The sequence below is a fragment of the Paroedura picta genome, chromosome 7 (genome assembly GCF_049243985.1).
Source record: "Paroedura picta isolate Pp20150507F chromosome 7, Ppicta_v3.0, whole genome shotgun sequence".
NCBI lineage: Eukaryota > Metazoa > Chordata > Lepidosauria > Squamata > Gekkonidae > Paroedura > Paroedura picta.
In genome coordinates, this window is record NC_135375.1 from 32,853,533 (window position 1) to 32,876,989 (window position 23,457).

General features: G+C 42.9%; 1 protein-coding gene across 3 annotated transcripts in view; it reads left to right on the forward strand.

Annotated features, from left to right (window-relative positions):
• AP3B1 (adaptor related protein complex 3 subunit beta 1) overlaps nucleotides 1–23,457 on the forward strand; it is a 184,065-nt gene that overhangs the window by 81,453 nt on the left and 79,155 nt on the right. For all 3 annotated transcript variants that reach the window (XM_077347332.1, XM_077347333.1, XM_077347331.1), the window contains exons 15-18: nucleotides 5,258–5,434; nucleotides 11,510–11,696; nucleotides 12,567–12,697; nucleotides 21,792–21,903. In XM_077347332.1, coding sequence (XP_077203447.1) covers nucleotides 5,258–5,434; nucleotides 11,510–11,696; nucleotides 12,567–12,697; nucleotides 21,792–21,903 — 607 coding nt within the window. The remainder of the gene's footprint in view (nucleotides 1–5,257; nucleotides 5,435–11,509; nucleotides 11,697–12,566; nucleotides 12,698–21,791; nucleotides 21,904–23,457) is intronic.

Consider the following 23,457-nt stretch of genomic DNA (forward strand, 5'->3'; position numbering starts at 1 on the left):
TTGCGGCCCGGGAAACTTCTTACTGCGGGGAGGGCGGGGAGAGGGAATCAGGGCCGGGCCGCGCCCGTGCAGGCCGCGCCCGCGTGGCCCGATCCGCGGGCGCGGCCCGCGGGTGTGGTCCGATCCGCGGGTGCAGCCCGATCCGCGGGCGCGGCCCAATGCGTGGGTGTGGCCCGCGCGGGCGCGGCCCGATGCCCTGCCGGTCCCAAGCTTAATAAAGGTTGGGGACCACTGTTTTAAATGACCTGAGTCTTATAAACAGTACAGATCACCTCCTTTCATTCATGGCATCTAAAGTCATTTAAAAACATGCTCCTAACAGTCTTGTGTACCATGTTCTTATAGTAAGAATACTTAGAAAGCTGTTCATAATTATTATACCAAGCTACGAGAAACTTATTTAACCAGATAATAGTTTGCATGGTTATTGAAAATTGCATGTTAAGAATGTTAAAAATTCAAAGTAATCTTAAATTAGAAACCTGAAATTACCGTAAAATGAAATTCAGCAAGAAAGAATACAAAATGTTACAACTAGGAAAGAAAAGTTGGAAATTGAATAGGTTACACTAACATATCTATGAAGAATTTAAACTTTAATATCTTTAAACCGTCCCGCGGCACGGGGCGCTACGGACTAAATAAAAGAGTAAGGGCTGTCGGGGAGGAGTTAGGGCGGGCCCTGTCTGGGATAAAAACTCGGAGGGGCCAATCAGGAGCCGCGAACCGGCCCCTGATTGGCCCCTTCGAGTGTCCATCCAGGGCCAGCAGCCTCCCCATTGGCTGCTTCGCCCGGCTGGGACTCAGTGCAGCCTGCCAGACCACGGCAACAGTCCTCCAGCCGGCCTGCTCCTCCTCCTGCTTCTCCCGGCTGCTAGAGCAGCCTCGCCGCGTCCCCATCGACCCCGGTGAGTTGGGGCCCACTCTGCCTTCTCTGTTCGGGACTTCGGTGAGGGTGGGGGGGTGGGAGCCGGCCTTCTCTCGCCCCCGGGAGCGGCCTCGCCGCAGCGAGGCCGCTCCCGGGGGCGAGAGAACGCCATTCGGGACTTCGGGGAGGGGGGGGCGGGAGCCGGCCTTCTCTCGCCCCCGGGAGCGGCCTCGGTGAGAGAACGCCGTTCAGGACTTCGGGGAGGGTGGGGGGGACGAGAGAACGCCGTTCGGGACTTCGGGGAGGATGGGGGGGCGAGAGAACGCCGTTCGGGACTTCAGGGAGGGTTGGGGGGCGTGAGCCGGCCTTCTCTCGCCCCCGGGAGCGGCCTCGCCGCAGCGAGGACGCTCCCGGGGCCGAGAGAAGACCGGCTCCTAGCGCCCATTTTATTGCAGAATAAAATAGGCTTTATTTCTAGTATATTATAAAGTATGATACAATATTTCCATGGCCTTTCACACCATATTGCCACACTGGTGGAATTTTCAGTTTACTATCTCCCCTTTGAGTACATCATTTCCAGTTCTGGTTAAGACTGATATAAAATTTAGATTTGTAGATACTGCCCTCTCATAACATATAAGGTTATGATAGTGTCCTTGATGGAGTTTTTGCAGAAATGTTGGAGGGATGTGCATCAGCCCTGCAGAGTTTAAGCATATGATCTCAATTTACAAAGAAAAAAATCAATTTTTATATATTCAGGTTGGGTATTTTAATATTTCAAATAATGGCTTGGATCTGGCAATGCACAGGGAGAAACATAGATGGCTTAGCACCACTTGTTCTTTCACAAGATCTTGTACAACTCCAATCACTTTTCTCCTTATACACTGTGCCCAGATATTGTCAGCACAAGATCTTGCAGAAACACAAATGGAAATACAATAAAAATGACAGTGGAGGAGACTATGGTGGTCTTTTTATTTTGTTTCTGCTTGCTTAAGAGCTCTTACATAAGAAATTTTACACTGGATCCAACCCACAACTTTTGTCACCTTACAATAGGTTCTTGTCAGTCAGATGTAATACTCTTTCCCTATAATGTAGGCATCTTAGCTGATGGACCCAGTAATTAGCTATGGCAACCTAGTTTGAACACTTTTAAATTGTGACAGCCTCGTATTAGGAGCACTTTCTGAGACAGTAGTATTTGGCTTACATACAGTAGTAACTCTGAAGTTCTGTTAAAATAACCAAATCTGTTTTTTCATCTTCATGGTTTCTGTGCATGGCGATTGTGCAGGCCAACCACAAGGAAAACTTCTAAAGCTTTCTAGCTCTTTCCATGTTGCAGAATGTTCCTCCTACCTTCTGAAGCAAGCTGAAGTTTTTCTGCCCAAACTAGCACATGATGGAAGTAGGGAGAGCTCTTCTTCCCTCACTGTGGAGTGACCCCACTTTTAATCTCCTCTGATCATCATATTTGTTAGACATTTTTCTCTCAGAGTATTTTTTGAGTAAGACAACCACCATTATTTGATTAGCCTTGGAGAGTCCTATAATATCGCGGACTGTAATATCTGCCACCAGTTCACTCGTAAGGCACATCAAGAGAGAGTGCCTCCAGACTTAAAGCCTTCCTGTGGGAAAGGTGCTGGGAATCCTGGACATAGATCAGCCATCTTGGAGGGTTGAGGAACAAGAAGCCAGAATCCAAGCTCAGTGGTGTCAGTAGCTGTAGGATCGCTATCTGAACCAGAAATCTCCATGACTCTTATGTCCACATTGGTTCCAAGGAGTTCTTTGGAAACATCCTCAAAAACATCTAAGACTAAATCTGAAAGACCAGTCAGCTAAGTGCTCCTCATCGCTGAAACCTTTGGTTCCACAGACATCTTGCCCTCATACCTTTTTGCCACTTCCAACATCAGCAGCTACTCAGGGTTCTTTGGATGAAGATGAAGTTATAAAAATACAGCCTCCCTCTCAGGATCCAACCCATCAATTCCACAAAAGAGGAAAAAGACATCAGAGAGTTCAGATTCATCAGCTCTGCTTCTGTTTGCTTTCATCGCCCATGTACTGGCAGGTCAACTTACCTTGGGAGTAATATCCTCCCTATTTTCATGTCCCTTGCAGGTTGTCTTTGAATATTTGTTATCCCTCAAAGACTTCAGCCTCTTAGTAGCTTTTATCAAAGTGTACTTGGCTACCATTTCAGCCTAGAATATTAAGGAACATCCTTTGTTTCCCTCTAAATGGTTTTTGAATGGCCTTTTAAATTTGTATCTGTTAGTCCCTCCTCCAGTCCCTCAATGGAATCTCTTCCTAGTTCTTATACTCTTAATGTACAAACTGATTGAACACATGGCTATGTGAATGCTTTCTCTTTTATCTTATAAAATGGTGTTTCTGTTAGTCATTACATCAACTCATTGGGTGGCTGAGCTGAGGGCCTGCAGTTGGTCCCCATCTTGTAGTAAGTTAAACATGGATAAGGTGGTGTTATGCACCAAGTTGAGTTTTCTACTTAAGGTAGTAGCCATTTTCCATATTTCTAAGTTTATTTTTCTTTCATTGGTTTTTGCCTCTCCCCCCCCCCAACACACAGGAACATGAAGTGCACACCCTAGATCAGGCTTTCTCAACCAGGGTTACATGAAACCCTAGGGTTTCTTGATGGCTCTGGAAAGATTTCCCGAATGTGAGACAGTTAATTTTAATTATTTTAAAAAAATTGTTAATATGTATGTTGGGTGATATGAGCATATATGGTCATGTCGAGCCCTGCCCCCCCCCACCAATATGGCCCATGATGGGCCTAGAAGTGTTGGGAAGGGAAAGGAGCCCCAGGTGTGCATGTACACAGCTATGCTTCCCAACCATATTCTGCACAATTGTGCCATTTCTTGGATTTCTCAAAGCCTGAAGGATGTTTCCAGGTTTTTTTAATCACCAAAAAAGTTTAAAAAGGCTGCCCTAGATGTAATATGGGCCCTGGTATTTTATTTGGATCATACAAAATGGTTTTGTCAGGCTGGTAACCTCCTTGTTTATTTCACTGGACCATACAAGGGGCACTCCACTTCCTCTCAGACCATCTTCTAGTGGCTGGTTTCTACCATCAAACTGACTTACTTTCCCAAGTTCCCCTGCTGAAAATATCTAAGGTGGCAACATGGTCACCTTCATTGTTATTTGGCAAATGCTTTGACATTGATTCCAGAAGTGATACAGCTGTGTGAAAAGCAATGCTGTTTGTTTCACTGAGGATCCTATACCCTCTTCCTGTGGTAACTCAGCTTGCTACTCTCCAGTGTGAGGCTGTATAGAAGCCACAAAGACAAAAACATGATTGCACTTACCTTTAACTGTTGTTACAGGGAAGTGCAAGAAGTCTTCTGTGCAGGCTCACATCTCTCGCTCCTTTCCCCACTGTAGGATCTTCTGCTTTGGAATACTTCTCTATGGTAGTAAAGGGAGGACTTGGGGTAAGAGAGCTCTTCCTGTCTTCTATTTTATGCTAGCTTGGGCATGAAAACTCCAGCTAGATTGGAGGGGAGGATGTACACTCTGGAACCTGGAAAGTCCTAGATAGCTCTTTAGAATTTTCTCTGTAATTGATCGATGCATACATAGTCCCTATATATGCCTGCACAGAAGAACACTTGACAAACAACAGTTAAAAGTAAGTACCACCATGTTATACATGGATTAGTAGCTGATGTTACACCAAAAGACAGTTGGGTGTAGTAGTTAGGAGTGTGGATTTCTAATCTGGCAAGCCAGTTTTGATTCTCCGCTCCTCCACATGCAGGGTGACCTTGGGCTCACCGCAACACTGATAAAAGTTATTCTGACCAAGCAGTAATATCAGGGCTCTCTTAGCCTCACTGACCTCACAGGGCGACTGTTGTGGGGACAAGAAAGGGAAGGTGATTGTAAGCCCCTTTGAGGCTCCTTCTGGTAGAGAACAGCGGCATATAAGTACCAACTCTTCTTGTGTTTAACCTCTTCCAACATCAACAGTAGTGATCAGTTCTAGGTAGATAATGTAGTTTTGTGGTATTGAACTTTTTGGGTTTGATAATGAGTGGCCCTTTTGTGACTTTATTCCAATTTTATTGCCCTGGATTTTGATTATTGTTACCAACTGTCTTTTGTGTTGCCTATTTTATTGGCTTTTAAAAATTTGAGGTTTTTATGTTAATCTCAAAGGCTAGGTGTATATTTAAAATAAGTACTTCTGTATGAATATGTGGATATTACCTTTTAATTGTTAATATTTGACTTTTTTAGATGTCACTAACAAAGTAAAGAATTTTTTTGAAATACATGTCACTGAAGAATTAAAGTTCTTGTGTTTTAACTAATTTCTCTCTTAAGGTTCCCGTGGCAAGGGCTAGCATCCTCTGGCTTACTGGAGAATATTGTGAACGAGTTCCAAAAATAGCCCCAGATGTTCTAAGAAAAATGGCCAAGAGTTTCACTGCTGAAGATGATCTTGTGAAGCTGCAGATTTTAAATCTTGGAGCTAAATTGTATTTAACCAATTCAAAACAGGTAAGGTTAAAGAAATTGAAAACGAACCCTTTAGGCCAGGTATTCCAATATTTATTTATAAAGTCTGCAAAAGACTTGTATAAAGGTAAAGGTATCCCCTGTGCAAGCACCGAGTCATGTCTGACCCTTGGGGTGACGCCCTCTAGCGTTTTCATGGCAGACTCAATACGGGGTGGTTTGCCAGTGCCTTCCCCAGTCATGACCGTTTACCCCCCAGCAAGCTGGGTACTCATTTTACCGACCTCGGAAGGATGGAAGGCTGAGTCAACCTTGAGCCGGCTGCTGGGATTGAACTCCCAGCCTTATGGGCAAAGCTTTCAGACGGCTGCCTTACCACTCTGCGCCACAAGAGGCTCTTAAAGACTTGTATAATGCAATATAAATTTATAAAATTAATCAAGCACCCTTTTTTCTCTTAGACATACACCAAAATACCTTAGGTCAGTCAAATGGTAAACTATAAAACTGGAAAAGGTAAACCATCCAGTGGTCCACTAGTCCAGCATCCCGTCTCACATTTCCTCTTGGTGTTCATCAACAGGACATAGAACACACATGAACAAACAAAGCTGCCTTCTAACTGAATCAAGCCATCACTGTCAGTCTGGCAGTGGCTCTCTCAGACTTTATGCGCTGTAGTATTTTTTTGTTTGGGACTTTTGCTGTCCATGGAACCTGCAGAAGCCTTCTCCAACACCAGAGTTCAAAGGAATTGATTCTTATCTTGTCCAATTATTCATTGTCCAACTTTCACAGCCATAGGTGACTATTGGAAGTATACATCTAACTAATTTTCTTTTGATACTCAGGCTTATGTCCTTGCTTTTCCACGTTTGGTTCAAGCTAATCATTGCCAAGCACCCCAGAGCAATTTGACGTTTTATTTCCATACAGCAATCACTCACATCAATTTGTGATCCAAGAAAAATGAATTTTTGAACGCATTCAATCTCTTCACCATCAATTGTTATTGTGACATGTCTGTCTTTTGTGGTGTCTTATTTTTGTCTTTTTAGTGTTTAAGAAAAGGCCACATTTCTTCCTTCCTTCCTTCCTTCCTTCCTTCCTTCCTTCCTTCCTTCCTTCCTTCCTTCCTTCCTTCCTTCCTTCCTTCCTTCCTTCCTTCCTTCCTTCCTTCCTTCCTTCCTTCCTTCCTTCCTTCCCATTCCCTTTTGTCAGGTACAAAAGGAAAAACTTCTTTATACAGTGAGTGATTAAAATGTGTAATTCACTAGCAGAGGATGTAACGATGGTCACAGGTATAAATAGTTTTTAAAGAGATTACACAGGTTCGTGGAGGATAATTGATGTCCTTCATGAATCTGTCCGATCTCTTTTGAAGCTGTTTATTCCTTTGGCCATCACTGTATCCTTTGGCAGACATATTTCCTTTGTCCATCCTGAATCTACTGGCCATCAGCTTCATTGAATGTCCTTGAGTCCTAGTATTTTGGGAGTGGGAGGAAAAGTTTCTTTGTTAACTCTCTCCACCCTATGCATGATTTCATAAAACTCTGATATATCCCCCTTAGTCATCTCTTTTCTAAACTGAAAACTCCCACCTTTTCCTCATAGGGAACGTGCTCCAGCCCCGCAATCGTGTTGGTTTCCCTCTTCTGTACACTTTTGAGTGCTGCAATGCCCTTTTTAAGATACAGTGACAAGAACTGCATGCAGTATTCCAAACGAGGCTGCACCTTAGATCTATACAGGGATATTATAATATTGGCTGTTTTATTTTCAATCCCTTTCTTAATAATTCCCAGCACAGTCCTTTTCACCACAGCAGCACACACTGGGTTGATACTTTTATTTAGTTATCTACTGCAACTCCAGAATCTTGTTCCCTCTCAGTCTTAACAGGTTTGTGCCCCATTAGCTTATACTTAAAGCTGAAATTCTTTGTTCCACTTTGCCTCAGATTCATTGAACTTAATCTGCTACATTGTTGTCCATGCAGCCAATTTGTGGAGATCCTCCTTGAGCTTTTCAGAGTCACAGTCTTTGACTTTGATGCTGTGTAATGCTAGATCAGTAAGAAATATGACCACAATTATACAGGAGACTATCCTGGAGGGATTGAATGAGACCTTGGGGGATGAGGATGAGGTAATTCCCCTCACCTATTTTACTCCCACCCAGGATACTCTATTCTCCATCAACATTTAACTGAAGTACAGGGGGTGGAGTGGTGATCTTCATCCAAGATTGTTTACCCTTCTGTAGCATCCCTGCACCAAATATCAGTGGCCTAGAATGTGTTGGCCTGGCTTGGGGTACCAGGGAGATGGTGGGAGTCCTGCTGGTATACCATTTGCCCAGCTTACTAGCAAACTCTCTTCTGAGGCTATCAGAGGCAATACCTGAGTGGACACTGCATTTCCTTAGACCAGCCTTTTTTACTGTTGAGAAACCCCTGAAACATTCTTTAGGCTTCGAGAAACCCCAGAAGTGGCGTCATCGTGCAGAATACATTTGGGAAGTTTAGCTGTATACATGCCCCCAAGGGCCCCTCCCCTTCCTAACCCCTTCAGGCCCATCATTGGCCATTTTGGGAAGAGGGGCAGGTCAACATAACCATATATCACTAAACAAACGTTTAACAAATTTGAATATATATATTTAAAAAGTAATTAACTCCTAGCCATTCGGGGATCCCCAGGGTTTCATGAAACCCTGGTTGAGAAAGTCTGCATTAGTCTGTTGGTCTTGAGGAATTTTAGCTTGTATGCAGAGACTTCTTTACTTGGTGCAGCCTCAGACTTCATAAGTGCTATGGCAACATGGGACTCTCCCAGGTTGTATTGGCTTCCATGTATGAAGCAGGCGAACATTAGATTTGATGTTTGATCACAGGGCTTGATCAGAATAATGCAGTTGTTCAGGATGTGCCATGGTCAGACCACTTCCTCATAAGGATCAATTTGGGGATAGCCATTCCCCCTTGAAGGGGCAATGAGCATATTTATGCTTACCTGCAGAAACTAATGATCCTGTGTTTCTGTGGCTCCTTGGAATGACAAGGATCGAAGAGGTTGTTCAGACAGCTAGAGTAATGAACACGGGAAGAAGCTGTGAAAACACTATCGAGCCCAACTGAAGACCTATGAGACAGTGGTGAAAAGAGATTATTTTGCCGTCTCCATTGCATCCACTAGCAAACAACTAGCTCATTTATTTAGATTGGCTCAGTAATTGATCACCCTTTTCGTTGTGTCCGGAAACTTGTACTGATCCGGCTATCAGCTGCAAGTCATATTCAAACTTTTTTGTGGATAAAAATCTCTAAACTCTACCTAGAGTTGGCTGCTGAATTTTAAAACTGTGGTGGATTGGGGGCTCTACCTGCATAGTCTGGTTCTTTTTGGGACTCCTTTGGCCTACCCACCCTTGCAGATGCTAACAGGATCCTGATAATTGTGACGCCAACTACCTTGTCCTTGGAACCTTGTTCCTCGTGACTGGTAAAAGTATGCAACAAAGTGGTAAGTGGCCCTTTGAGACAGATTATTAATTTGTCTCTTTCTCAGGGCTATTTCCCCAGCTCCATTAAGGGGGAGCTGCCCAGTGTCTAATATTCCTTTTGTAGGGAAGGTAATTAAGTAGTGACTGAGCAGCTCCAGATTTTCCTGGATGAGATATCTGCCCTGGACCCTTCTCAGTCAGATTCCAGACCTGGCTTTGGGACTTAGCTTAGTTGTTTTGATTGATGATCTCCATTTACATCAGAATAAAGGCATGCCAGCTGTGTTGATTTTTCTGGGTCTATCAGTGGCCTTTGATATAGCTAACTGTTTGGCCCTGATTGACTTCCTTTCTTCCATAGGGGTAAGGTTTATTTGCTAAATATCATCTGAGAAAGGATTGTACCCTGTGGGACCCCATTATTCAGGTTTTGTCAGGAAGATCTTTCCTCCCGATAGTGGCCCTCAGAGTGTCTCACTGGAGGAACAAGAAGAGCTCTCCTTTCTCCATCACAGCATTTATTGAAACATTTATTCAATAACTTCTCAACAGCCAGAGACCTATGACTTGTAAACTACCTTTATTTTATGAAGGTCACCAAACATAATGTCATCATATAATACCATATGTGGCTGCAGTTGCCTAAAGAATCAAATTATGAATGGGAAAGAATGGGTGGTCCTTCATAATATTTATTTGGCATCTGCTAAGAATTCAGTTGTCTTTTGCCATTTTCTTAACATTCATTATTGGCAAAATCATGGACGTAGCCTGAACTGTGCTAGATTACTATGTTTGTATGGAGAACAAATGTAAAATAATCCAGTGTAAAATGCTGATCACATCATTGGATCATTTTACTCAAGCTTGTTTGGGGGCAATAACATTTTTACATTGTTAAGCCAATCGTTCCTTTTTATAACCTGTAGAAGATGGTTCAGAGTATAATTGAACCTTCATTGATATTTCAAGTTAAATAGTGTCAAGTTTAAAATTTATCTAGAAATTTATCATTTCATTTCGAAAAATTGCCACCACTGCCAAATGAAGACATTGCATGGTTCTGTTCTGGAGTCCAACATTTCCTATCTAAGCAGCTTTGTTGTGTATGCTTTTTTAGAGAAGTAAGCATGAGCTGCTAAGGACAGGGGCTGGCATCAGTAGCACTAGCAATCATGGAAGAATTGGTAAATGTAATTATTGTTGTTTGAGCAATCCTCTGTGGGTCTCTTGACCCTGGTAGTCTCTGAGATTCCCATCTTGCCTTAATATTTCATAATTAGAAAACAAATCATTCAGAACAACATTGTCTATGAGGAGAATGATAGAATTATCCATTTGTAGAATTGAATTTCAAATAGAGTGATGGCTGTTAACTGAAATTATCGTTTTCCCCCCCATAACTGTTTGATATTGTTAAAGAAATATATCCATTTATAGTGTTAGGCATGTAACATCTTGAAGCGTAATTATGGAGCAACCGAAATATAACAGTATCCTTTATAGCAATATTTATTCAAGAAGATACCCTTTTAAAGTGTAAATCTTTTTGAAAAATATGCTTACATAGTGTTACATAGTGGTTTAATTTTATGTATTGAAGTAATGCATTTTGTGAAGTTTTATCAGCTTAAGCAATAATCGTTGCTTTTTCTATACTGAATAAATATAATCATATTTAACTTCTGGATTAAGCAGTGTTTTAATCTTTGTATCTGTTTCAATTTTCTGCATCCTTTGTCCAACAGAATACAAGGTAATATTTGCAGACTATTTATACTTTTCCCATTTTTTTTTGTTTTCCAGCAATTAAGCATAACGTGCATTGAGTCATTTTAATAATTATTATTCTCACAAATCAAATTAGGGACTCTGGTTATGTTGTAAAAAGCTGTGATAATATAACTTGCTTTTATGTATATAAATAAATGACCAATATTACCAGAAGCTTTAAGCTGTGAGGGGGAAAATGGAAGAAGTCTTTTATCCTGGTTTTTAGAGGGCATCAGCAGCTTGCTTTTATGAAAAAGTAACAGCTAAATGCACTGCAAATAATTTGCAGTAATCCAGTTCAGTGATTCATGTGTCTGCTTTAATGGGTCATAATTCAGAGTAAAGTAACTGAGTGCAGTCAGAGTGCAGACACTGCTTATGCCAGGGACAGTATCTCTTCATAAAACACACCTCAGCAGAAGCAGTTTGCCAGCCTCCTAATACCCTCTGATGTTTTGATGTCCTGCATATTTTTCCGATTAAGTTTTGAGTGCCATGTTTTTAGTTGTATTTCCACATTCATTATCCTCACGTAGGCTCTTCAGCGGGTTTGCCATATATGATTATTTTTTTAATGATGCCTTTCTTTCCACTTCAGCAGTTTAATAATCTAGCACATGGCTGCTTCTCAGTACTCGGCGTTCACCTCCCCAATACAGAAGAGGACATGTGCTTTGGCTTCAGAATTCCATTTACTGCTTTAGAAATGCATATTCCCTATGGAACGACATTTGTTTGACATAACCATTCATTTTTATTACCTCTTTAAATATGTTTATCCAGAGTTATCAATAATCATAAATAACTTGTATTTTCTTCTTGTCCTGTTTTTCACAGACAAAATTGCTTACCCAGTATATATTAAATCTCGGCAAGTATGATCAAAGCTACGACATCAGAGACCGTACAAGATTTATTAGGCAGCTTATTGTTCCAAACGAGAAGAGTGGAGCTTTAAGCAAATATGCCAAAAAAATATTCTTGGCACAGAAACCTGCCCCGCTGCTCGAGTCACCCTTTAAAGGTATATCAGTCAGGTTCTCCCCCCCCCCAAGCTTTAATTGAAGATGTATGGATGTGTAGCGTATACTTTTGTAGCCAAATCTCATGTTGCTAGATGATAAATAGCTAGCATAAACATTTGTATATGAATAACAAGATCTTAAAAATTTAGCTTATAAAATTAGGGATCAGTATGAAAACTTAAATCTTTGCACTAATCATTATTTACATGGGGCTTTAGTCAATCCCAAGACTTGTAACCTTAAGAATAACTTTTAATTACAATTTAAATTGCAAAAACATGTTCTTTCCAAATTCTGTTAGTTTTGGTTATATGTTACTGGCTTTTCCCTATTATGTAGTTTTAAAGATGATACTACCACGTTGTCCTCTTTTCTTGGTCACCCACTCCCAGATTGCTTTTTAACGTTACCACCTTAATTACTGCTTTTATTATATTAAAATTATCCCCCTTCTTAATATTTTAATTTTGCTTTAAACCCTGAAAGCAACTCTTTTTCTAAAGGAAAAACTATTAAAATTCTGGATGTGTTTGTGCCAAGACATGTATATGGATTATTTAACTGTGCTGTCATTCTTAATATTCACAGTAAAGTAATTTTTAGAGAAGCTACATTTCAGAGCAACACCTCTAAACACACTGACTGATTAGCTTTTTTATTGACCATTATGGGGGAGATTATTGTAATCTATGGACTGGAATCAGTTTTTTGACCTATGAAGAGCTTCCTAGTTTATATTTATTCCATGACATTTGAGGTAATGTAACGCCAATTACCTCTTGCCTTGATTAAGATTGCTCTTTGTGATATAGCACTCATGTCTGTATATTTTTTACCTCTTTCTCTTCTCTGCCCTCCCTCCCCAACAGATAGAGAGCACTTCCAGCTTGGTACTTTATCTCATACTCTGAACATGAAAGCCAATGGCTATCTGGAGTTGTCTAATTGGCCAGAGATTGCACCTGACCCTTCTGTAAGGAATGTAGAAGTAATTGAGTCGGTAGGTTGACTTTTCAAAATAATATTATTTGGGGAGATGGGAATCTTTACATCTGTATGTTTTGAAAAAAAATTACTTTTTTCATACTTTAAGAAATGTAGAATTGGTAATGCATCCTAATGCAAAGAAGTCCATTCTGATGTTAAATACTTCAAATCTCTTCATATTCTCCTGGTGGTGGTCTGTGGATATTCTTAATATATATCTCTGCTGTCACCTTATTTGCTGCTGTTTGAATAAATAGATGCTAATTCAGGCTTCCGAGTAGTAGCAGAATATCTTGCGGTTGATAAGGATTCGCAAACATCAAGAATAAATTAATGGCTGATCCAGTGGCTAATCTGCTTTCTCAGTACTTGGAGGCAACTGAAGGTTAACATGGAGTTCTACTGACTTACTTAAAAGTAGATGGAATTGGGATAGATGTGGCAGTGTGTAATTATGGCACGTTGGCTTTTCTTGAAGTACTTGCATAAATAATTTTTGCTGGCTCATTGAAAGCCTCAGCAGACAAGTCAGAGAAATCATTTAACATAAACAGAGGGGCTAAATAAATATTTTAGATTCCAGAGTTAGAGCCTCTGCAGCTCACTTTGGTAGCAGCAGCATGCATGCCTTTCTCCATGTCACAAAACTAGGTCAAATGGGCTCTAGAAACAGAGTCCTGAGAAATCACAGTGAACTGGCCAGTGTTCCCTCTAATTCATCATTGATCTTCTGTGCAGGTACACATAGGGACTAATTAGTAGGCCTACCATCAGATATGTCTTTACAGCTAAAAGCCCCCAGGGGGGCTCTGCACACTGAAGTTTGTTTCCACTTGGGGACAGCATGCTTATGTACAATAAAATCAGAGTCCAGTAGCACCTTTAAGACCAACAAAGATTTATTCAAGGTGTGAGCTTTCAAGTACAAGCACTCTTCCTCAGACTGCTTATGTGCAGCAGTACCCTCTTTATCCTCAATTCCTCCTTTGCTGCCAAAGAAGACGGTTGTGCTGGCTTCTGAGTATCTTCTATGGCACAGAAAGCCCTTTTCAAGAAGTGTTCCCAGTGTGGAATTAAGATGATTCAAACTGATGAACATGACCTTTTTCTGAGTGAAGGGCATAGTGTTTCCACATGTAAGGCTTGCCAAGACTTCACCCAAAAAGCTAGAGGGCATAGGACAGGTTTTCTCAGCCAGGTTTTTCTGAAACTGTAGGGACTGTAAGGGTTCTAATAGATCTAGTTCACATCAGCAGCTGCCCCCTCCAGAGAGTCATCTTCAGTCCAGAAGTCATCATTCTCACTAGAAGCTTTGCTGGTTTGGATATATATATATATATATATATATATATATATATATATAGATAGATAGATAGATAGATAGATAGATAGATAGATAGATAGATAGATAGATAGATAGATAGATAGATAGATAGATAGATAGATAGATAGATAGATAGATAGATAGATATTATACATATTTTCTTCATATCTGTGATGTCATAGTTATAGGCATGAAAACAAATCAAACCAAAATGGGTTCTGGATAAACACAATTTTTTCTCAGTAGTCCATTTCCAACGTTTCCTTCTTCCTCAGTGGTTTTATTTTTAGATGAGTCGTGTCTCAATATCATCAAGTATTTAATATAAACAGTCCCTCAGGCTCAGCAGAGCCATAGAGCAGTTAAGACACCTCCATGAAATACTGAGCCTGAGGGATTGCAGCTGTGCCCCATCTACCTTTACAGCAGTCAGCCAAGCATGTTGATCTCCTTACAGTTGTCAAGGTAGATTGCCTATGTTGGCGCTGCTGAATAGGGCTCGTAGGGGTCTTGGCCTGGGACCGTTGGTGCTGTGAAGAGTCCTCGGGGCTAGAGGAGGTCTTGTCCCGGGGTTTTACATAATAAGGCTGAGTCTCAGCCTGGCTGGTGCTAAGCCACTCACTATCTGATGAAGCCCCGACCTGGTCTCCCAGGAGTTCTGGGAGATCGTTTGGTTCAGATCCTGCAGTGAAGGGGTCAGTTGCTGTCCCTGGAGTGCCATTTGGCATCAGGGCCATGACACCCCTCAGCCATTCCTCATAAAGCTTGGTCCCCAGGCCCCGGTTCATTTTCATCACTCTCCACTGAACCCTCTCCATGCCCTTTTTGAAGTGAGGCCTCCAGAACTGCACATAGTATTCCAGATGGGGTCTGACCAATGCAGTATATAGTGGGATGATGACATCTTGTGATTTGATATGATGCCTCTGTTGATACAGCCCAAGACTGCATTTGCCTTCTTTACCACTACATCACACTGCTCATATTTATGTAACAGTCCACAAGCACCCGAGGATCACGTTCACACACACCGTTACCAAAAGTCTATTACCCATCCAGTATGCCTATTTCTCATTTGTGTGACCCCGATGTAGAATTCTTGCATTGCTCCTAATTGAATTGCATCTAGTTCTCATTTGCCCACTTTTCAAACTCTACCTCCATCTTCTGGGGTGCTTGCTACTCCTCCCAATTTGGTGTCATCTCAAGATTTAATAAGGAAGTCCCCCTACTGCCTTGTCCCAATGATTGATAAAAAAAATCATTGATAAAAAGGTACCATACCTCATGCCAAGCCCTGTGGCACTCCACTGCCCACCTCCCTCCTATCTGATGGAATATAGTTGACAACCACTCTTTAGGTGCAGTTTTCTAGGCAGTTCCCTATCCACCTAACCATCTGAAAATCCAGTCAATTTCTGTCTGCCTCAAGATCCTTTAGTAGACTAATGGTCTCTGTTGTGTTAGCACAGTTAATATTTAAGCTTTTGAAACCCCTTGCTATTTGTTCTTTGGAAGAACTTTCTTATAAAAGGGGCTCAAGGAAGGGGCTCAAGGAAGGGGCTCAAGGAAGCTCAAGAAAGCCAAGGGGCTCAAGGAAGCAGTGGTACGCCCCTTACTGAAAAAGCCATCATTGGACCCGCGGAACCCCGCCAGTTACCGCCCAGTTTCGCACTTGGCGTTTCTGGATAAGGTGATAGAGCGGGCCGCGGCGGACCAACTCCTAAGTTTCTTGGATGAAACTTCGGCCCTCGACCCATACCAGTCTGGCTTCCGCCCTGGCCACGGGGTGGAGACCGTGCTGGTCGCCCTCATGGATGATATCCGGCACCAGCTAGATCGGGGCGGCTCCGCCATTCTCGTGCTTCTAGACCTGTCGGCCGCATTTGATGTGGTAGACCACGAGTTATTGGTACACTGCCTCGCCGGAGCTGGAATAAGGGGGACTGCGCTTCAATGGCTGGTCTCCTTCCTCCAGAACCGGACGCAGAGGGTTGCGATGGGGGAGAGTATGTCGAGCCCTTGTGAGCTCCCTTGTGGGGTTCCGCAGGGGGCGATACTCTCTCCCACACTTTTTAACATCTATATGCGCCCTCTAGCCCAGCTGGTTCGGGGCTATGGGCTGGATTGCCACCAATATGCGAATTACACTCAGCTCTACTTCCTAATGGACGGACGTCCGGACTCCACCCCGGATACATTTGCCAGCTGTTTGGAAGCGGTAGCTGAATGGCTCAGGCAGAGTCGCCTGAAACTCAACCCCTCCAAGACGGAGGTCCTGTGGCTGGGCAGAAGAGGGCAGGACCAGGAAGTGCACCTCCCATGCCTGAACAGGGTGCAATTAACACCTGCACCAGTTGCCAGGAATTTGGGAGTGACATTTGATGCCTCCGCCAGTTTGGTGTAGTGGTTAGGAGTGCGGACTTCTAATCTGGCGAGCCGGGTTCGATTCTGCGCTCCCCCACATGCATCCAGCTGGGTGACCTTGGGCTCGCCACGGCACTGATAAAATTGTTCTGACCGAGCAGTGATATCAGGGCTCTCTCAGCCTCACCCACCCCACAGGGTGTCTGTTGTGGGGAGAGGAATGTGAAGGCGACTGTAAGCCGCTTTGAGCCTCCTTCGGGTAGGGAAAAGCGGCATATAAGAACCAACTCTTCTTCTTCTTCTATGGAGGCTCAGGTCACCAATGTAGCTCGGACGGCATTTTTCCATCTTCGCCAAGCCTGGCTACTAGCGCCCTACCTGTCCTCGGAACACCTGGCCACAGTGATCCATGCAACGGTCACTTCCAGATTAGACTTCTGTAACTCGCTCTACGCGGGCCTTCCCTTGTCTTTGACTCGGAAGTTACAGCTGGTCCAAAATGCGGCTGCCAGGGTCCTCACTAGAACACCTTTGAGGGCCCACATTCAGCCGGTGCTTCGTCATCTGCACTGGTTACCAGTCTGTTTCCGAATCAGATTCAAGGTATTGGTATTGACCTTTAAGGCTATACGCGGCCTGGGTCCCGTCTACCTGCGGGACCGCTTGGTTGCTTATGCCCCCCGCAGGGCACTCCACTCTGCGGGTATGAATTTACTGGTTGTCCCAGGCCCACGGGATGTTCGCCTGGCCTCGACTCGGGCCAGGGCCTTTTCAGTCCTGGCCCCAACCTGGTGGAATGAGCTCCCAGAAGAGCTAAGGGCCCTGCGGGATCTACCAGCTTTCCACAAGGCCTGTAAGACGGAGCTCTTCCGCCAGGCATATGGTTGAGGCCAGGGCAGCTCTCCCACTAATCCATCAGAGGATCCCCTCCAATATTGAGATCTCTAACATCGAGATCATTGTTAGATCTATTGTATTGGTGCCACCCTCTTCTGAATATTATTCTCTCCACCAGGCTGAACTAAGATCAGAATTGTGACCACCACCGCTATATGTTATATGTAACTTTTGCTGATGTTAATTGGGGTTTTTATGGGGATTTTATTGTGTTTTAACTATTTATGTTGTAAACCGCCCTGAGACCTATTGGGAGAAGGGCGGTCTAAAAATTAAATAATAATAATAATAATAATAATAATAATAATAATAATAATAATAATAATAATAATAATAATAATAATAATAATAATAATAATAATAATAATAATAATAATAATAATAATAATAATAATATGCTTTTCTGGTGACTGTTACTTCTGCCATGAGGGTGAATAAGCTGGTAGCTTTTCAGATACATCCCCTGTTTTTGAATTTTTTTCCCTAAAAGAATAGTCCTTTGCCCTTTTCTTAGGTAGTTTCTAAGTTCCATTGTGTTGCCCATATTTTTCCTGTATCAAACTCTGTGAATTAGTTCTTGTTGCATTCTTTAGATGTTAAGAGGGCAGTATTATTTTATCTCCAGAGAATCCTTGAGTTCCAAAGGGATAAAGGACTATTTATTTGGTTTTGTGCCCTCAAGAAAAGTAAAACAATGTCATCTCAATCATTCTTGACCTTTTATTTATTGGTCAATTTATATACCGCCAATCTTGGATTTACTATCTTAGGGTGGTGAACAACATATTTAATTAAATGGCAAAGTAATAAAAATGATCTATTTGATTAATGGTAAAAACAGACCAATGCACTTTAAAAGAACAAGAAACAATAAAACCACAGTCAGCATGACAGTGGCTACTGAGCTTAATTAGCTAGCTGTGAGGTTGTGTGAGGAGCAGGAGAGGAAGAGAAGGGTGGAGAGATGAGAGGGAGGCCTGGAAATTTAGTCATGTAACTTCCTCACTGGCCTCAACCATAGGCCTGGCAGAAGAGCTCTGTCCTGTAGGCTGTGTGGAACCTGGCAAGTTCCATCAGGGCCCTTATCTCCCCGAGGAGCTCATTCCACCACATAGGAGCCAGGGCTGAGAAATGTATTTCTTTAGGTTCCAGGTTCCTTAACAGATTGGTGATAGTAAAGCTCTCTGGGGCATGTATTAAGAAAGGCGGTCCCTCAGATATGCAGGGCCCAGACTATGTAAAGCCCAAAAGTTAAAACCAAAACCTTGAATTGGATCTGGAACTTGACCAGAGGCCAGTGCAGCTGCTGCAATATTGGCATTATATGGGCTCTCCATAGAGTTTTTTGAGAACCCAGGAAGCTGCATTTTGGACCAGGTGTAATTTCCGGAGCAGGCCCAACAGAATTTGGCCCAACAGTCCAAATTACAGTGATCAAATCTGGAGTGACCGTTACATGAATCACAGTGGCTAGGTGCTCTGGAGCCAGGTAGGTGGCTAGTAGTTTAGCTTTGTGTGGATGGAAAAGCACCAGCTGAGTTACCCTGGTGACTTGAGTCTCCATTGTTAAAGACGCATCAAAGATCATGCCCAGATTCATGGCCGATTGTACAGTTGTAAGCTGCACCCTGTCCAGCCTGGTTATGGCGCACTTCACGATCTGGTCCCTTATTTCCTACTCAGAGGATCTCTGTCTTTGAAGGGGTTCAGTTTGAGATGGCTTGTGTTAAGCTATTCCATCACTTTCTCCAGATGCTGGACCAATGCATTTGGAGGGAGATCTGGCTGATTATCCATCAGTAGATAGAACTGCAAATTGATGGCTCCCAAGCCTGAATCTCCAAACTAGGTGGGTGAGAGGGCACATAAAGATATTAAATAATATCAAGAATTGCACCTTGTGGAACCCCACAAGGGAGTTATCAGGGATCACGACCCTCTGTCCTTGATTGCAGAATGTAATCCACTGAAGGGCAGCCCTTGGATTCTTAACTTGATGTGGTGGCAAGCAAATAGCTTGTGATCTACCACATCAAATTTGCTGTGAGATTGAGTAACACCAGTAGTAGTGGCCTGTCTTGGTCCAAATTTCACTGGAGATCATCCATCAGGGCAACCAGATCCATCTCAAACCCAGGAGCGAAGCCTGACTGTAATGGACCCAGAGCTGATGTTTCTCCCAGAAATATTAGCAATTGGCCCACAGCTGATTGTCAAGGCTTTGAGAGAACATTATGAGAGTGGCAGGCTACTACGTCCATTGAACGTTCATGCACATTCTACTAGGGCAGTGGCTTCTTTCATCACTTTCTTGGATGAAATGTCTTTGACAGAGATATGCAGAGCAGCTATGTGGTCATTTGTAGACATGCTTATACGTCATTATATGCATTGGATCTACAGACAATATGTGAGGCAAAAGTGGACTAGTATCGTTCTAGTAACTTCCTAACTGGCCTCAACCATAGGCCTGGCAGAAGAGCTCTAGCCTGGCAGAAGAGTAATGGGGGATACGCTTCTAGGTAATACTGTGTGTGAACGAGACCTTGGGGTACTTGTGGATTGTAAACTAAACATGAGCAGGCAATGTGATGAGGCGGTAAAAAAGGCGAATGCCATTTTGGGCTGTATCAACAGGGGCATCACATCAAAATCACAAGATGTCGTAGTCCCATTGTATAAGGAACTGGTCAGACCACACCTGGAGTACTGTGTGCAGTTCTGGAGGCCTCACTTCAAGAAGGACGTAGATAAAATTGAAAGGGTACAAAGTGACGAAGATGATCTGGGGCCAAGGGACCAAGTCCTATGAAGATAGGTTGAGGGACTTGGGAATGTTCAGCCTGGAGAAAAGGAGGTTGAGAGGGGACATGATAGTCCTCTTTAAGTATTTGAAAGGTTGTCACTTGGAGGAGGGCAGGATGCTGTTTCTGTTGGCTGCAGAGGAGAGGACACGCAGTAATGGGTTTAAACTACAAGTACAACGATATAGGCTAGATATCAGGAAAAAAAATTTCACAGAGTAGTTCAGCAGTGGAATAGGCTGCCTAAGGAGGTGGTGAACTCCCCCTCACTGGCAGTCTTCAAGCAAAGGTTGGATACACACTTTTCTTGGATGCTTTAGGATGCTTAGGGCTGATCTTGCGTTGAGCAGGGGGTTGGACTAGATGGCCTGTATGGCCCCTTCCAACTCTATGATTCTATGATTCTAAGTGAGAAGAGCATATTGTATTACCTAGTGAGTAGCTTGCTAGAATCCCCATGTGGAACTGCACAAAAGATTGATGATGGAAACAAGGTTGCACCTGTAACTCTTGTTCATCGAGAATCTCCTGTGCAGGCACACATACCCTCCCTCCTCCCCTACGGATGCTCTGTTTCAGTGATGTTAGAGGTACTGAGGGTAAAGGAAATGCTGTTGCAACAAGAGCTAATGGTCTCTAGGCAGAATGACGCTTCTGGCATCAGCACGTAGCGCCCACTGGAGGTTTTTTAATCTTAGAAACCTTCTGATGGCAGGCATGCTCTTACACTCTCCCCATTGAGTCTACATAGGAGGTACTTGATGAACAACAATTACAGGTGGAATTGTAGAATCATAGAGTTAGAAGGGGCCACACAAACCATCTAGTCCAACACCTGCTTAATGCAGGATCAGCCTAAAGCATACAGGACAGTGGTCCCCAACCTTTATTAGGCTGGGGACCGGCAGGGCATCGGGCCGCGCCCGCGGGGACCGCGCCCACGCATCGGGCCTCGCCCGCGAGCCACGCCCGCTGATCGGGCCGCACCCGCGGCCCGGCCCTGATTCCCTCTCCCCGCCCTCCCCGCAGTAAGAAGCTTCCCGGGCCGCAAGCTTGTGGCCTGGGAAGTTTTTTACTGCGGGGGGGCGGGGAGAGGGAGCCGCGGCCCGGCGCCATGGCCTTTGCGGCCTGGCGCCGGGCCGTGGCCCACAGGTTGGGGACCACTGATACAGGATAAGTATCTGTCCAGCCACTGCTTTAAGACTGCTAGTGAGGGGGAGCTCACCAACTCCTTAGGCAGTTGATTCCACTGCTGAACTACTCTGATTGTGAAAAAAAAATTCTGATATCTAGTCTAGTTGATATAATTCTACACATAGTTTAAATGTAGTTTAAGATAAGTAAATCCTTGTTTTCTTTTTTCCTTACTGAGTAGAGCAGTTACATCCTGCTGTAATTGTAAAATGAGCAATGGGCAGTGTGAGACCTTGTGCAGCTCCAGATTGCTGCTGAGTGGGGTTACCTGTGTTAATAAGCAGCAACTCATGCATCCAGCTTAGAGGAAACTCTGGAACTGGCTCTGGTTATTATCAATTATGTTTTTGAATTGCTTATTAAGTACAATTATCCATTTGTAGTTCTTTGAGTCTTAGTTTGCTTCTGTATTGCTATGAGTTGTTCTTTTGTTCCATGGTCAAAGAAGACAAATGTGTGAATATAATGTTCTAAATTTCAATAACTATTTCATTGGTCTAATTTTTCATATTTATGGACAGACAAAAGCATGGACTTCAATATTAGGGAAGGCAAAGAAAGAAAAACCTGCTGAAAAGTTCTACTCTGAGTCAGAAGAAGAAAGTGATGACTCCTCAAGCAATAGTAATAGTGGTATGTGTTCATACAGAGTAATTACAATTCAGACAACTACGAATGCAGGTTGTGTGTATCTGTTGTTACAGTGGCTAACATTAACCTCTGCTACGGTCAAACAAATTGATAACTTTGAAGCTCAAATAACTCAAATAATATTGTTGAGGCAAGTTAGAAGTAGAGGACAACAGTCTTGGTAATAGATGCTCTGAATATTAGCTCATTAATGTAATGAACTTCAGAAGAGATCCCCAAAAGATATATCTAGAAGCAAGTTTCATGTTATTCAGTGAGTTTATTCCCAGGAAAGTGTCTTTAGGGGTTGTCGTAATTTATAGCAGGGGTAGTCAAACTGTTTTCCGCCAGATGTCCATGGACTACAATTCCCATGAGCCCCTGCCAGCAAATGCTGGCAGGGGCTCATGGGAATTATAGTCCATGGACATCTGGAGGACCACAGGTTGACTACCCCTCATTTATAGCACTGTTTTTATTCACATGAACACACATAGAAGAAAAGTTGGGTTTTATACCCTGCTTTTCACTGCCCGAAGGAGTCTCAAAGCAGCTTACAATTGCCTTCTCTTCCTCTCCCCTCAACAGATGCTCTGTGAGGTAGGTGAGGCTAAGAGAGCTCTGAGAATGACTGCTCTGTGAGAACAGCTTCTAACGGTACTGTAATGAGCCGAAGTTCACCCAGCTGGCTGCATGTGGAAAAGTGGGGAATTAAACTCTGCTCACCAAATTAGAAGTTGCCACTGTTAACCACTGCACCATACTGGCTCCCATGAAGCTGCCTTATACTGAACCTGTCGATTGGACTATCAAGGTCATTATTGTTTACTGAGACTAGCAGTGGCTCTCCAGCATGTCAGACAGAGGTCTTTCACATCACCTGTTCGCATCACCAGGGAGACATGTAACAGGAGATGCTGGGGATTGAACCTAGCATTTCTTTATGCAAAGCAGATGAATGTTAAGAGATGCATTTTGGAGTTCAGTTCTGGTTTAAATTATTCTGAGTGCTTTATATGTATGTTTATACTGTATATAACATTTGAGAGCTATCATTTATCTGGTGCCAGATTACTTTCATTTATTCTTATTGATTGATGCCTCTACTTTGTCTATATCTACTATCCAAACAAGAAGTCATTTCTTTTGTGGAATAACTCGTAGAATACATTACTTTTATGTATTTCACCAGTATTTTTTTCAAACTGTTACCAAGTTAAAATTAAATCTTCCCATTTAAAATACGTAGCTCCTAAAACCTAAACACTTAAAGTAATACAAGCCTTTCCTTGGCTGTGTTGTCAGTCTGGGCTTTCAAATCCAGCATTATACAATGAAAAACCAAGTAAATATAGACCTGCATGGATATTACAGTAAAGATATGTTTGAAACCCCACTGGGCTGCTTTAAAAAAAAACTGATGTCCTAAGAAGACAAGATTTGCTAAAGATTAAGGATTATAACATAAAGCAATGGACTGAAACTGGGAAAGTGTACCTTCAAGTTAGATATTAGAAACATTTTCCAGTTGATTAGAAAATGAATAACTTGTTTCAA